This window comes from Oryctolagus cuniculus, chromosome 10 (assembly GCF_964237555.1).
Source record: "Oryctolagus cuniculus chromosome 10, mOryCun1.1, whole genome shotgun sequence".
NCBI classification, from domain to species: domain Eukaryota; kingdom Metazoa; phylum Chordata; class Mammalia; order Lagomorpha; family Leporidae; genus Oryctolagus; species Oryctolagus cuniculus.
The window spans coordinates 28188510-28202286 of NC_091441.1; the positions used below are offsets into that span (position 1 = coordinate 28188510).

The window sequence follows — 13777 nt, forward strand, 5'->3', positions numbered from 1 at the left end:
GGCAGGGAGCGGCGGCAGGTGCCCCCAGACTGCACCAGCAGTGCAGCCAGTCCAGGAGCCCATTCAGCAGTGCCATTTCCCCTTTTAACCAGGGGATCCATGGTTGGGTGGTTGGCTCCCTGGATCCCAAGAGAGCTGAGGCCCTGGACCAACCACTGCCCCCCTGAACAAGACTTGTGTGCTCATGGGCTTTCTTCCTCCTCCCTGTGTGTGTGTCACTGTCACACACACATGTACCCACACGGGTAAGCACGCGTTGTTGAGCCAGTTCTGCCAGGTCGGGGCGGCAGCCTGGGGAATGTACTTGCTGGCCCTCGCTCCCTGGGGGCCGTTGACCACATAGCATGGCAGGCGACTACCTTGCAGAGAGGCCTGGCTGCTGTTGGAGGTGCAGTGCTAGGTCATGGGGATAGCCCAGGAGGAGAGTGGGCAGTCCTGTCTTGAGAAACCACCTGGGAGAGAGCAGGACAGCAACGTGAGCCCCTTGGCCAGAGCGGTGGCCTGGACTGCCGGGAGGTGAGGGAGGGTGAGCCTGAGGAGGGCCCAGCCTGCAGCCTGGCAGGAGGGCACTGCCCGTGTGCAGCGCAGTCCACCTCACTCAGGCCAAGGCCGAGACCTGCAAACAGAGCGGTCAGGAACTCGTGTTCCCCTGCTCAGCAAGGGTTCCTGGCTCCCAGGTGCCGCTGGGCACACAGGTGATCACTGCTGTGTGCCAGGAGGCTCTTGGGCCATGAGCAGGAAGCCGTGGGAAATGGTCCCAGGCCAGAGGCACCGGGGAGCCACTGACACACTCAGAGGGAGGGTGTGGCCGTGTGCCCCGGCGGCGACTTGAGAGGGTCCAGATGTCTGTCTTGAGCCAAGCTCACTCTCCTGTGGCTCGTGGTCTCCTTGTCCTCGATCTGCCAATTTTTCACTTCCAAGATTTCCGGGTGGTTCGTGTATCACCACAAGTTTGGGGGCAAAGCTTTATATAGTTCCCCTTAGCGTGTCAAGGGACGTCATCTTCTGGAATTTGGGAGGGGGTTGGCCTGAAGAGCTGGCAGACACACGTGAAGCCCTCCCCCATAGAGAGCCACCAGAGTGTACCCTGTGCTGAGTGGTTCGGGTGCGGTGTCGCGCTGGCCAGCTGAGCTGCCGGGGCTCCTGAACAGAGCGCAGTGGCCAGCGCCTGGTTACCAGGCTCGTGTGTCCGGGCTGGAGCAGCCGGGCTTCAGTTGGCTGTAGGTAGCCAGCGTCTGCCCCCTCAGGGTCTAGTGGAAGTTCTCAGGACAGGGTGGGAAAGACACAGGTGTGGTTTTGTCTTCTGGGTGTGGTGGTGGCGCCCAGGGCAGCTTGGGGACTGGCTGGCAGTCACAGTGCCGCGGCCTGGGTTCCTCGTTCACTGGGGCAGCCAAGTCATTTGCCCGCAAGCATCGGTTCATCGCTTGTCACAGCTGAGGATTCAGTGCAGTTGGCTAGGGAAAGGGTCCTGTGGCAGAGAGGGGGAGGGGTGGCCCGCAGGTGCCGCGGGACACGCGTGCACTGTGGCACGGCTCAGGAGAAGCGGAGTCACGGCAGGGGACTCGGCCAGGGCAGAGCCCACTCGGAGCCCCACTGTGGGTTCACTCCGCGCCACAGCACCAGGCAGCCAGGCTGGCACTTCCGGTGCCTCTCAGTTGGAGGGTTTTGACTTGTGTTTTGAGATGAGTAGACCCTAACAGCTCTCCTTAGACTCGGTCTGCAGTAGCCGCAGTGCCTGCTCACGGCTGCAGCCCAGCCCTAACGACTGTCACTCAAGGCGTTTTCTAGGCTCTGAGAGAGACAGCCACCCCCGGTGACCTTCCTGTCACTCTGTGTCACCCTGGCTCTCAGGATGACAGCAGAGGCTGCTGTCCCCTCTTCCTGCCCCCCCCCCCCTTCCACGGGAGGCGACTGGGACAAGGTGGCATTCATGACAACAAAACCCTCTTCCCCAAGGCTTCCTGTTCTGGTCCCAGTGGACTGGTTGGCACCCAGTGGCAACAGTTGCTAGGGACTGAGCAGTGACAGGAAGGCCAAGGCCACGGTCCTGCTTTTCTGCTGGGCCCCAGGTGATCTCGCTGACCCTTCCCGTGAGGGCTCCCTGCCCCTGCGTTCCCACCCATTCCGTCCAGGGCACTGCCCACATGTCCCAGGATGCCAGGCTGTCTCCTGGGGGGTTGGCATGGCAACCCCACGAGGCTTGGCTGGGAGAGCCCTGGGGTGCCAGAGAGCCGGGGCCTGGGGGAGTTTGCCCTCCTGCTGTGGCAATGACCGCTTCTGACTCATCCTCTGCTTCCTGGGCACCACGCAGGGGCAGCACCGTCCCAGCCAGGTCTCTGAGCCAGTGTTTGCCGGACGGCAGCTGCAGGCCACACCCCGCCACCCGGGGCCAGGCTCAGCTCCCTTCCCACTCTGCTTCCTTCTGCTTTTCAGGACTTTAAAGAACTGGTAGAAAAACTGGAGAAGAATGAGAGGAAGCTCAAAAAGCAACTGAAGATTTACATGAAGAAAGTCCAGGACCTAGAAGGTAGCGTGGGGGGGGGGGGCGCAGCGAAGGTGTGCCCGGCCACACCTGCGACACTCGCTTCCCACTGGGTTGATTTCCTGGTGGCTGGGCCTGGGTTGGCCACACGGTAGAGCTCAGACCCCACGAGCCCCACGTCCCCAGTCAGCCAAACGTGGAAGGAAGACGCTGGAAGTTGGGAGGGGGGCAATTGGGTGCTTCCTTTGAGCCTGGCTGTGCGGGCTTGGAGGATGTGGGGGCCGAGAAAGCAACCTGGTGCTCCCTGCCCGCAAAGGGCTTGAGGTTGGGAGGTCACGGAGACCTAGGCCCCGGGAGAGCCCCTTGGTGGCCACCTCTGCTCCTCCAGGCACTGGTGCCTGGTGCATCCCACCCACCCATCCCCCCCGGCGTCCTCCCAGCTCTAACACAAAGTCTCCTGTCCAGCAGCCATCAGCACCCACAGTGCACACGGCCGACGTGGCACCTGGCCCATTCTCATGGTAAAGTGTGCCTGTGTGTGAGCGCTCAGTTGCGTCTCCTTAGCTAGCTGGTCCAGGGACGAGGTTGGGTACTCCTCCGTATCTGCTCCCGTGAGAGTGAATCTGGGTGCCCACCCTCCTCCCCCAGCTTCTCGGGCTGAGGGAAGGCCTGGGTGGGGATGGATCCCACCCATACCACGGAGACCCCCCCCCCACCCGGAGAACAGCCTTCGCTGCAGACAGGGACAGCACCTAACGCGTTCCCCTGCCTGACCTAGGTGTGGGTGCCAGGCACAGCACCTTCCTGCACTGATACAGCCCTGCTCCACCCCTACAGGCCATAGGTGGTGCCTTGGCCTTGAACCCCTGGGACTGCACAGCGTGCTGCCCTGGTGGCACCCCTGTGGCCTGGCCACAGCCTCACATGTCCTCCCAGAAACCACTGCCTGGTGACACTGCTCTGCCTCCTGGCTGCCGCATGTCCCGCTGCCTTTCCAAGTGTCTCCCTGCCCCCTGTGCGGCGTGGCCCCAATGCCAGAGGCTGGGGCTCCTCTGCAGCCACTCGGGGCGTGGTTCAGGGGACATCTCAGAGTGTGGCGCTCAGAACGCAGCGTCCATTTCCAGACCTGGGTCCAGTCGTCTCCCCGCGCGAGACGTCCTGTCCCCGCCCCAGGCCCTCACGTGTCCTGTCTGATCCCCCCGCTCAGCTGCCCAGGCGTTGGCCCAGAGCGACAGGCGGCGCCATGAGCTCACCAGGCAGGTGACGGTGCAGCGGAAGGAGAAGGACTTCCAGGGCATGCTGGAGTACCACAAGGAGGACGAGGCCGCCCTCATTCGAAACCTGGTGACAGGTCAGGACCCCCGGGCGCCCCCACCCCTTCACCCCCTCCTGCTGCTTTCCCGGGCACAGTCCACCCTACGCTCTGTTCCCCGACCCCCACCCCTGCCATGGTCCCTGCCCACTCTCCTCCCCCCTCCCATCCACCACCCCCAGCTGGTGCTCTTGGGCACCACCCAGTGCTAGCCCAGTAGAAGCTAACCCGCTGGCTGCACAGCAATGCAGACCTGAGACAGGGAGGCCCTATTCTGGCTGCAGTAGACGGGGTGAGAGGGGAGCTGCCGGCGGCTCCCGCCCCCCCCCCCCCAGCTGCAGCCTCGGCCCCCCTCCCTGACGAGGCTTTGTGTAGGCACCATGGCTTCCGCAGCGATGGCCAGGCTCCTGGAGCGCGTCCTGCTGCCGGCTGCTGCCCAGCCCGCTGCCCTCAGCACCTCGCTGACCCCTTCTCAGGAACGTGCTGTTTAAACTACACCGGGGAAACAGACTCCGCTCCAGCTCGGGGGCTGCGCAGCCTCTGACGGAGCTCTGTGGTCTGTACGTGCCGTGCGTACCACCCGTGCACGCAGGCTCTCGGGCTTCTGCCGGCCTGCACACAGCTGGCTCTGCTCACCAGTGTCCCCAGAGGGGACAGCACAGAGCTGGGAGAAGTGTGGGGCCCGGCGAGAAACACGGTGTCAGGCCGCACTCAGACCTGCCCAGCGAGGTGCAGGGGGTGCTCATCCTGTCAGCACGGGTGGACCCTGGGGGCCTGGGGTCACACAGCTCACGGCGGGGCCCAGCAATGCTGCTCTCTCCTGGCCTCCATCCTCCAGGCAGGTGGCTGGGTCGGGCCTGGCCTGCCTGGTCCCCAACGTGCTCCCAAGGTTACCAGGCAGCTGGGAGAGGGGCCTGGTTTCCTCTGTTGAGTCAGAGGGGAGCCTCCTGCCCCCCGGGGCGCTCTCCTCTGCTGTGGGCAGGGCTGTGCCCCATGCTGCCTGCTGCTCCGTGTGTGCCGGGGACGGGCGCTCCCTTCCGGGGCTGAGGGAGCTGTTTGCCTCACCAGCCCTGTTTTGCCAATGCCTACACTCTCCCCTCTGCTCTCACCCCCCCACCCAGCTCCAACATGGCCACCACCTGCTCTGTGCCTGGCCCGACCCGGCAGCACCTCTCAGAGCCAGGAGGTGGGGTCTTAGAGGAAAGAGCCATGCAGGAACGAAGAGCGTGGGCTCTGAACTCCCTTTTCAGTGCTTCCTTAGTGTTTCCATCTGTAAAATGGGCACAATGATTCCAACTGTATTTGCCCCGTTACCTGGAATACATCAAAGGCAAAAGGGCTGTTGGAAAACTGCAAACCCTGGCCGGTGCCATGGCTCAATAGGCTAATCCTCCACCTGCGGCGCTAGCACCCCAGGTTCTAGTCCCAGTCAGGGCACCAGATTCTGTCCTGGTTGCTCCTCTTCCAGGCCAGCTCTCTGCTGTGGCCCGGGAGTGCAGTGGAGGATGGCCCAGGTGCTTGGCCCTGTGCCCGCATGGGAGACCAGGAGAAGCACCTGGCTCCTGGCTTCAGATCAGTGCGGTGTGCTGGCCGCAGCGGCCATTTGGGGGTGAACCAATGGAAAATGGAAGACCTTTCTTTGTCTCTCTCTCTCTGTGTCCACTCTGCCTATCAAAAAAAAAAAAAAAAAAAAAAAAAAAAAAAAAAAAAAAACCAACCCCCTGCTGAGATGTGAGGAATACAAGCTGTAGCTTCTGCAGGCGTGTTCGAAGCCCAGATGAGGTCACCACTGCCGTGGGGAAGCTTCTCTCAGGTTGTTGAGGGCTGGGGTGCAGACAGGATGGAATCTGACTGCCTAGAACTGGTTTTGCTTTAGCCATTTGGTCCAGGTGGCTTGCTTTTTTTATTTTATTTTATTTTTTTGTCGTCTACCTATTACTGTTTTGCTGTGTGTAAGGTTACTTTCCCCTCCACTTGTCCAGTTAAATGTGACTGACCCAAGTTCACTTTCAGTGCCCTCAAGCAGGCTGTGTCTTATTCAAGTGCAGTTAGAACAGACCTTGGTTCTCTGGTGAATGGAACACTGGGTTCTCAGCGTCAGGGTTCACCGAGACCCCTTGTGCCGGGCACGTGGCTCCTCCTTGCAGTGAGCGTCAATCCAAAGCGTGCACTGGAGGGGACGGTGTCACCCAAGGTCCAAGTGCAGGCGCTGGCAGCACAGCCCCCCCCCCCCCCCGAACTCAAAGTGGCCCTGGCAGCGTCGGTGGCCTCAGGCCAGGTCGTGTCTTACTAAGCTGCGTAGGAAAAGCAGCCAGTCATCCTCCCTGAGGACCCCAACCCAGCAGATGGCGTGCCCCCCCAGCCACTCCTAGGTATCTAATGGTGGCGTGTGGGGTGGAGGACAGTGGACAGTCGAGTCACTCTCTTCCCCCTGAGCCGCTCGCCTGGAGTCGGGCAGCCCGAGCAAACCTTGTGCAATCACAGGGCGTTCCATGGCAGGACAAGCTGTTTACAGTCTGTACATGGGTCAGGCCTGAAGCAACAAATCAGGTTTGTTTTTTTCCTGAATAAATTGCTCTGGCATTCTAATTAGGGCCAAGGGCCAATCCACAGCCACCTGTTGAGCCCATCCACATGTTAGCCAGGTACCCAGGGTGCAATGGCCTATGTAGTTAGCATTAATTGGAAGGATGCACTTGAGGGGACATATAATCCAAGTCCCAAGCGCAGGCACTGGCAGCACAACCCCAGCCCAACCCAAGAGCCCTGACAGAGGCTCAAGGATGCTGCCCCCCTGCAGGCAGAGGGGAGGGCCCTCCTCTGTCATTGCAAGCCTGGGGAGGTGCGGTGACTATTCCACGCCACCGCTGGAGAATTAGGCAGGCTGCCCGCAGCTTGCCTTGACTGAGGAGGGGAAGTGCGCCACCCACCACTACCCACCACTCAGCCTTCCCCAAACCCGGGGGGACAATCAGGCGCGGCGTGGAGCCCAGTCGAAGCAGGGTCTGACTTTACTGTAAAAGGGAGGTGTATATATAGCTGTGGTACAGAGCGGATGGTACAGAGCAGATGAGCGGATGCGGGCAAGGGGTGGGGTGTTGTGATGCAAAAGGGTCCTAGCCACTCCTATTGTACCACCTTAAGGATCCTTAGGCAGAAGCACCCTGGGGCTGGGGTGTTTGCTACCAGGGATTTGAAACTTAAAAGACAGGTTTTCAAATTCGAGGCAGGCTCAGGAAGTTCCTCTAGGCCTCTCCGGATTCAGCCTCCCCCACAGGGAGGGGGCAGGGGGGCATGGGAAGTGAGGGGAAGTGCTCCTGACACCCAGTTTAGGTGGACGTGGGTGAGTGTAATGAGAGAGGGCCAGGCACTGGAGATACAGTGTGGGCTGCAGTGAGACCCAGGGGTACCGTCTTCACTCATCATCTTGTCTTTGCGCCAGGCCTCCCCCAGCCTCTGGGCTCCTGTCCCCATGGTTGCCCTAGGCCTGGCTCGCGAGTTTCCCAGCATGCTCTGGAAGTGAAAGCAGTGTGACAGCTTCTCCCTGGCCCTCCCGAGGCTTTAGCAGAGAGGGGACAGCGGACCGAGCTTGTGTCTGCGGGTCTTGCCAGAGCAGCCCTGGCCCAGGAGTAGGGGCGTGGGTTGCAGGGGACAGCAGCTGGGGGAGGGCGGGGGTGGCTGTGACCTGCTCCACCCGTCTGCCTGGGAGGATTCAGGGCCAGCGTCGCCAGGTAATCTGTCCCTAAAGTGACAGCCAAAGGTGGCCCCAGCCTTCCCTGTGCGTGGCCGACTGGCTTTCTCTTTGGGAACACAGGATTTGCCCAGTTCTCCTGGGGCCAGCCCCTACATTCTGCTGCAGGGAGCGGTGGTCCCCAGGAGTCGAGGGTTCTCGCCAGGTTGGGGAGCCCTGTCCTGTCTGCAGCCTGCCTCTGGCCTCCTGGGGGCTAGGGCCCCTGTGTCTGCGCGTAGCTCTGGGCTCTTCCTTCACAGTAAGAAGGAGGCGTCGGGGCCTGTTTCAGTGGTGCAGGGCGAGCCCTGAGCCACGTGGTTTCATCTTGGTTTTCTGCTGCAGCGTCCGAAAGCGCTGGCCGTTGGGGCCGGAGGGCGTTTGTGTAGCTGGCGGCTTCTCCCCAGCTTCCCTCCCAACCCTCTTGTTCCTAGACGAGCTGCCAGGAGTAGTTCTGGGAGGAGGGCTCCGAGCCCCGGGTGTCGCCCCCTCCCCTGTCTAACCCTGGCCGTTTGCTGCTGTCCTTGCTGGCAGACCTGAAGCCACAGACACTGCTGGGCACCGTGCCCTGCCTCCCCGCCTACATCCTCTACATGTGCATCCGGCACGCGGACTACACCAACGACGACCTCAAGGTGCACTCCCTGCTGACCTCCACCATCAACGGCATCAAGAAAGTCCTCAAGGTCAGTGCCCCTGCAGAAAGCTGGGCTCAGCGCGGCCATCCCCCCACTGCTGCTTCTCTGTGTCTGGGTTTCGGGGTGGCGAGTGAGGCACCTGGGAAGCCAGGAGGCTCGGACTCAATGAGGCAGGAAGCCAGAAATCCGGAGCAGCCCTCCAGGGCTGCCCAGTGCCTGCCATGCTTGGGCCTGCCCGCTGCTGCACAAGCTGGGGAGACGTCCTGCTACAGCCAAGGGCTGGGGGGGCCTGGTCCTGGTGAAGCCCCAGCTGGAGCCCAGCCCCCTTCACCTGTCCCCTGGGCAGTGCTGCTGGCGTTCCTCAGGGGCCGCAGTGAGGCAGCTGGGCCAGGACGGGGCTGCCCACAGGCTGTCGAGGCAGCTCGGAAACGCACGAGGCTCTTCACGGCCGGAGTGGCGGCCCCGGTGGGAGCAGAGTAGCTTGCAGGGAGGTGAGTCCTGTCCGCAAGGGGCCAGGGCCAAGTAGGGGAGAGGGAGAGGATGTTGTGTCTCCTAGCAGCCCAGGGCTCCACTGTCACTGCTGTTTTCTCTGTTTCTTTTAAAAAAAATATTTGAAAGGCAGTGTTAGAGATTTTCCATCCACTGGTTCACTCCCCCAAATGGCCTCAATGGCCAGGCCGAAGCCAGGAGCTTCACCCAGGTCTGCTTTCCCACAGACATCAGCAGGGAGCTGGGTTCCACAGGCAGTTGTATCCGCTCGTGGCTCCACATTCTGGAGACTCTCAGACCTGTGTCTCGGCCTTGACCTCTTTCAGGAACAGCAGGCGGGGTCTCGGTCAGTCTGGGCCTGGCTTGGACTGACTGCTGATGTCACCTCCCCAGGGCGGCCTTCCCTGATCCTGAGCCCAGTTAGCAGGCCCCAGCCCCACTGGGCCCTTTGTACTCAACTCCTGTCGCATCATCACAGCTCATCCGTGCTCTGCCCTTGAATCGGTGCCAATGCGTCTCTGCCCGACCGAGCACCCTGAAGTCGGGGGTTTCAGTCAAGAAACCGCTCTCGGGGTTGTTGATGGCTCCCCCCACCTTAGTTATGGTTTGTAGCCATTTTCTAGAGTGGAAGCCACTGGACAGCTGGCCTCTGGGTAAATGGGACCCCAAATTATTTCACTGGCACATGCCCTCCCGTCCCCTGAGTTGGAAAACAGGCAGTTCTGACCAGGGCAGGGAGCCCCAGTGGTTAGAGCAGGGTCCAGTCTCATCGCCGTCACTTCACTCTGCATGCTTCAGCCATGGGAAGCGGTCGGTCTGTTGCATGTGTGTTCCTGTGTGTGCACCCCCGGCTGGCGACCAGGAAAGGGGTTCCGGGTGCCACCCCTGCAATCTCTTGGCAGTGGGTCTCCTCTTGGGGACCAGCAGGGGCCCTGCCTGCATCAGGGCTTCCGTGGAGTGCTGGATGGGGTGCAGGATGTGGGAAGAGGCCCGAGTAGGCATTTCAGCAGACAGGACCACTCAGAGCTGGGGGTGTCCTCTTCTTCCCCCAGAAGCACAATGACGACTTTGAGATGACGACCTTCTGGTTATCCAACACCTGCCGCCTGCTCCACTGTTTGAAGCAGTACAGCGGGGACGAGGTGAGTGAGCGGCTGAGTTCCCGGGAGGCATCCTGGCTCCGTCCCGATGAGTTCCAAGGCACTGTGCGTCCTCAGGAAGGGGCACCTGCTGGGGCCTCAGGCGGTGGGCAGCACTAACCATGCCTGGAGACTGGAAGAGGGAATGAGGCAGGACGTAGGAGACCTGCTCGAGGGCCCCTGCTGAGGACGCCTGAACCAAGTCAGTGGTAAGAGAGGGGAGTGAGCTTGCTGAGCCCGTCCATCCTCAGAGGGCCCGGGTGACCTTGTCCTGCTGAAGCCACCTTAGGACAGCCGTTTCCGTAAATGCCTATTTCAAGATGGACAAAGATGGCCACAGGGGAAGAGCACCCAGTGGCCAGGACAGTTGTACAGACTGACCCAGAAGTCCGGCTTTATGCTCCCAACCACACCTGATGGCTGGGCCTGCGCGCCTCTTTTCACGCTCCATGCCATTTGACCTCCAGGCCCCAGGAGAGCTCCTCCGTGCTGTGTTCAGCCCGTGACCTGGTTACCCGTGCCACACTTTGAAGCGTCCCAGCTGCCTCCACACCGGCCCACTCCCACATCCCTGGGCGTCCCTCGGCCTTTCCGTTCTTCCCTTCCTTGCCCAAACCTTGCCGCCCACCCTTCGCAAGGCAGCGTCAGCCAAAGTCGTGCAATGGTTTTGAAAGCTTTTTTCCACCTCTTGTGCCAGGACAGATTCTGACAGGTTCTCCGCCCTGGGATGACACAGGGCTGTGCCACCCCGGCCGGTCCTACCTCTGGGACATGGCCGCGCTCCGTCTCTGCCGGGAGGTGGAAATTCTGTGGGCTCACTTGCTTTTACAATGGAAGGGGGGGGTGGGCTGCAGGGCACAGAACTGTCCTTGGTTTCAAACCAGAGGCCTCTGTGACGTCACATCGTACACAAGCTTTGCAAGTTCAGAACTGCACGTGCCACGTGGCACTGAGGCTCACCGCTCCACCTGCTGAGAGAGGTTCTGAATGGGGCGGAGGGGAAATACGTTAAGGCCAGAGCAGGACCAAGAGCTCCTTCTCTTAGGCTGTCCTCACGTGAGCTCGGGTTCTCAGGGACGAGACTTGAACCCACAGCGTGACTGGCTCAACGTAGTCTGCCGACGAGGAACGAAGGAACCAGTCTGAGCACTCACACTTCTGCCCTCTTCCATCCGTGTGTGTTTTCAGGAAGACTTTCGGGATGTGACACAGGACAAGAGCTTTGCTAGGGCCACCCTTTTGAGAGCATGGGTCGTACGTGACCCGTGGCTCCCCTTAGCCTGAATACAAAGGACATTGGTCATATGAATCCTTTCGGGACCAGCCATTCTTTTAGCTTACATGTTACCTTGTGAATGTAGACGGCCAAGAGGACAGAGCACTGTGGCTATGGAATCATTTCAATCCATCTGTTAGTTCCAATATTTAATAATGGGATCCATCCAAAATTTCTCAGTACACAGACATAACCTGGTCCCTGGTAACACTCCTTCAGGCACTGTGTCTCATCTAACCTTTTAGGGTAACCTGGTACATTGGGGAGAGCACTTCGGTGAGCAGTTTAAAAACATGGGCCCCTCTTTCTCTGGGCCTGGTGTCGGTCTGTTTTACTACCTTAGGGAAATCAATTCAGGGATCTGCGCTCCGTAATGCAGACCTTTTCCATTACACACTTCCGACTTCTCGGCCGTGGTATATTTTTACACTGCCTTCAAGTTCAGGGCCATCAGTGAGGTCTCAGAGAACTCTCAGGGCTTTCTAGAACATCATACAGGTAGTTCCACGTAGAGAGGGCTGGGTGGGGCCCCATAAGGAGCACTGAGCCCACGGATCTCGGCAGCGCCCGCCTCTTCCTCTGCAGGGCTTCATGACCCAGAATACGGCCAAGCAAAACGAGCATTGTCTTAAGAACTTCGACCTCACCGAATACCGCCAGGTGCTGAGCGACCTTTCCATCCAGATCTACCAGCAGCTCATCAAGATCGCCGAGGGCTTGCTGCAGCCCATGATAGGTGAGCTGGTGGCAGCACGGGGTCTGGAACGAGGGGAAGCTGGGCTGAGCTCGCCCTGTCTTCAGGGAACCGGACACACATGTGCCCTTGACGAAGAGTGTGTGGGAAAATGGACTTACTGACCTGCATTTACTAACGTGCGTTTTCCCCGAACACCGTGGAGACCCCTTGTTTTAGCCACATCCCCCAGAAAGCCAGGACCTTCCCCCATGATGCTGGGGTTCTGAGTGTACAGACGCGTGTCACTGCCTCTTCCTTTACCTCTTTTACTGTGAGATGCTCTATTCCCCCCACCCCAAACAAGCTAATTTTAATAGGTAATTGATGTAAACTCACAGGGTATAAATACATACACGGTGGGGGAAAAAGACTCCTCTGGCCGGGTGCGGACTCTGTTCGTGCGGAAAGCAGTAAGTGCGCTCCTGTGCGCGCGCTCGCCGAGCGCCCACTGCCCCTCGCCTGGAACGCAGCAGTGCGCTCGTGCACTGAGCACGCAGGCCCCCGAGCCGGGCACTGGGTGCAGCTGTGTTAGGTGATGCAAGGCGATGGCTCCAGCTGTGTTAGGTGACGCAAGGCGACCGCTCCGGGAAGGCTGAGGGGGGAACTTGAGCCTGAGCCTGTGTGTGATGCCTCCCGCCTGGGTTCTCACAACACACGTAGCTTCCGGGTGAATGCCGAATGGGACCAATCCAGGCATACGTCTCCAGGACAAGGTCCGTTCCAAATGCTCCTTCCTGTCTGGCCATCTGGGCACGGGAATCTGGAAAAACTTCGGATCTCAGAACAATGTGGTGGTCAGGAGCGCAAGTGCTGGAGCCACACCTGGGCTGGGATCCTGGCCCTGCCACTTCTAGTAGCATGACTTTGAGGCAGGTTATTCAGCCTCCTTATGCCTCAGTTTCCACACTGGTAAAATGGGGCAGCATCCTCTATAGATGCAAAGAGGTATTGCAAGTAAAGCACTGGGGCCTAGCTCAGTGCTGCTCCGTGAGGGTGACAGCTGGCCATGCAGCCAGTGGCTGGGCCGGAGCTATACCCAAGAGGCTCCGTTCAGGAACTCTGAGCCCTGGGCACACAGTACAGAGCCAGCCTGATGCCCGCCCGTTAACCTTGCCCCATCGCCAGTCAGTCTTAGGGACAACCTGGTCCAGAGCTGTCGCATTCCATCTAGAGGCTGATGCGTTAAAAAATTCTTTGCCAAATGTCCTAAGTTCCCGAGCATGTCAACACCGTACACCTTTGTACACCTCCGGACAGTGTCCCTGCCCAGCCGCGGGTACTGCGGGATCTCAGCCGTCCAAAGCCAGGTCTGCGCTGAGCGCCCAAGTTTCCCTAACCGTGCTCCTCTCGCAGTTTCTGCCATGCTGGAAAACGAGAGCATCCAGGGGCTGTCTGGGGTGAAGCCCACTGGCTACCGGAAGCGCTCCTCTAGCATGGCGGACGGGGACAACGCCTACTGCCTGGAGGCCGTCATCCGCCAGATGAATTCCTTCCACACGGTCATGTGCGACCAGGGCCTGGACCCCGAGATCATCCAGCAGGTGTTCAAGCAGCTCTTCTACATGATCAGCGCGGTGACCCTCAACAACCTGCTCCTGCGCAAGGACGCCTGCTCCTGGAGCACCGGCATGCAGCTCAGGTGAGGGCCGGACCACCCGCGCCAACGCTGGCCGGGCCGCACTCCCGCCGCGCCGCTTGTCATCACACGCTGGGGCGGGGGCTCGGTAGACACATTCCTACCTCAGACGTTTCCACATCCAATCTGAAGGCTGAACACCACAGAGGTCAGAGAGAGATCAGTGATTATGGCAGGCTCACGGGGAGGCCGAAATTTGTGAATGTTTCCTAGGAATTGTTTTAATTTGATACATTGAGTGTACTTTTCCCCATTCACTGATAGATTTTGGGTATTTCACTTGATTTTTAAGCACCCATTGATTCATATTTTCATTCTAAACTCAACAAATAGCTCCTGCGC

General features: G+C 59.9%; 1 protein-coding gene and 1 long non-coding RNA gene across 5 annotated transcripts in view; one reads left to right on the forward strand and one right to left on the reverse strand.

The window, feature by feature from the left end:
* MYO5B (myosin VB) overlaps window positions 1-13777 on the forward strand; it is a 324299-nt gene that overhangs the window by 298132 nt on the left and 12390 nt on the right. For all 4 annotated transcript variants that reach the window (XM_070050187.1, XM_070050184.1, XM_070050188.1 and 1 more), the window contains 6 exons: window positions 2434-2527; window positions 3690-3833; window positions 8056-8207; window positions 9701-9790; window positions 11649-11799; window positions 13153-13438. In XM_070050187.1, coding sequence (XP_069906288.1) covers window positions 2434-2527; window positions 3690-3833; window positions 8056-8207; window positions 9701-9790; window positions 11649-11799; window positions 13153-13438 — 917 coding nt within the window. The remainder of the gene's footprint in view (window positions 1-2433; window positions 2528-3689; window positions 3834-8055; window positions 8208-9700; window positions 9791-11648; window positions 11800-13152; window positions 13439-13777) is intronic.
* The window catches only part of LOC138844022 (uncharacterized), a 36572-nt gene that overhangs the window by 1783 nt on the left and 21012 nt on the right, over window positions 1-13777 (reverse strand). The window lies entirely within an intron of this gene.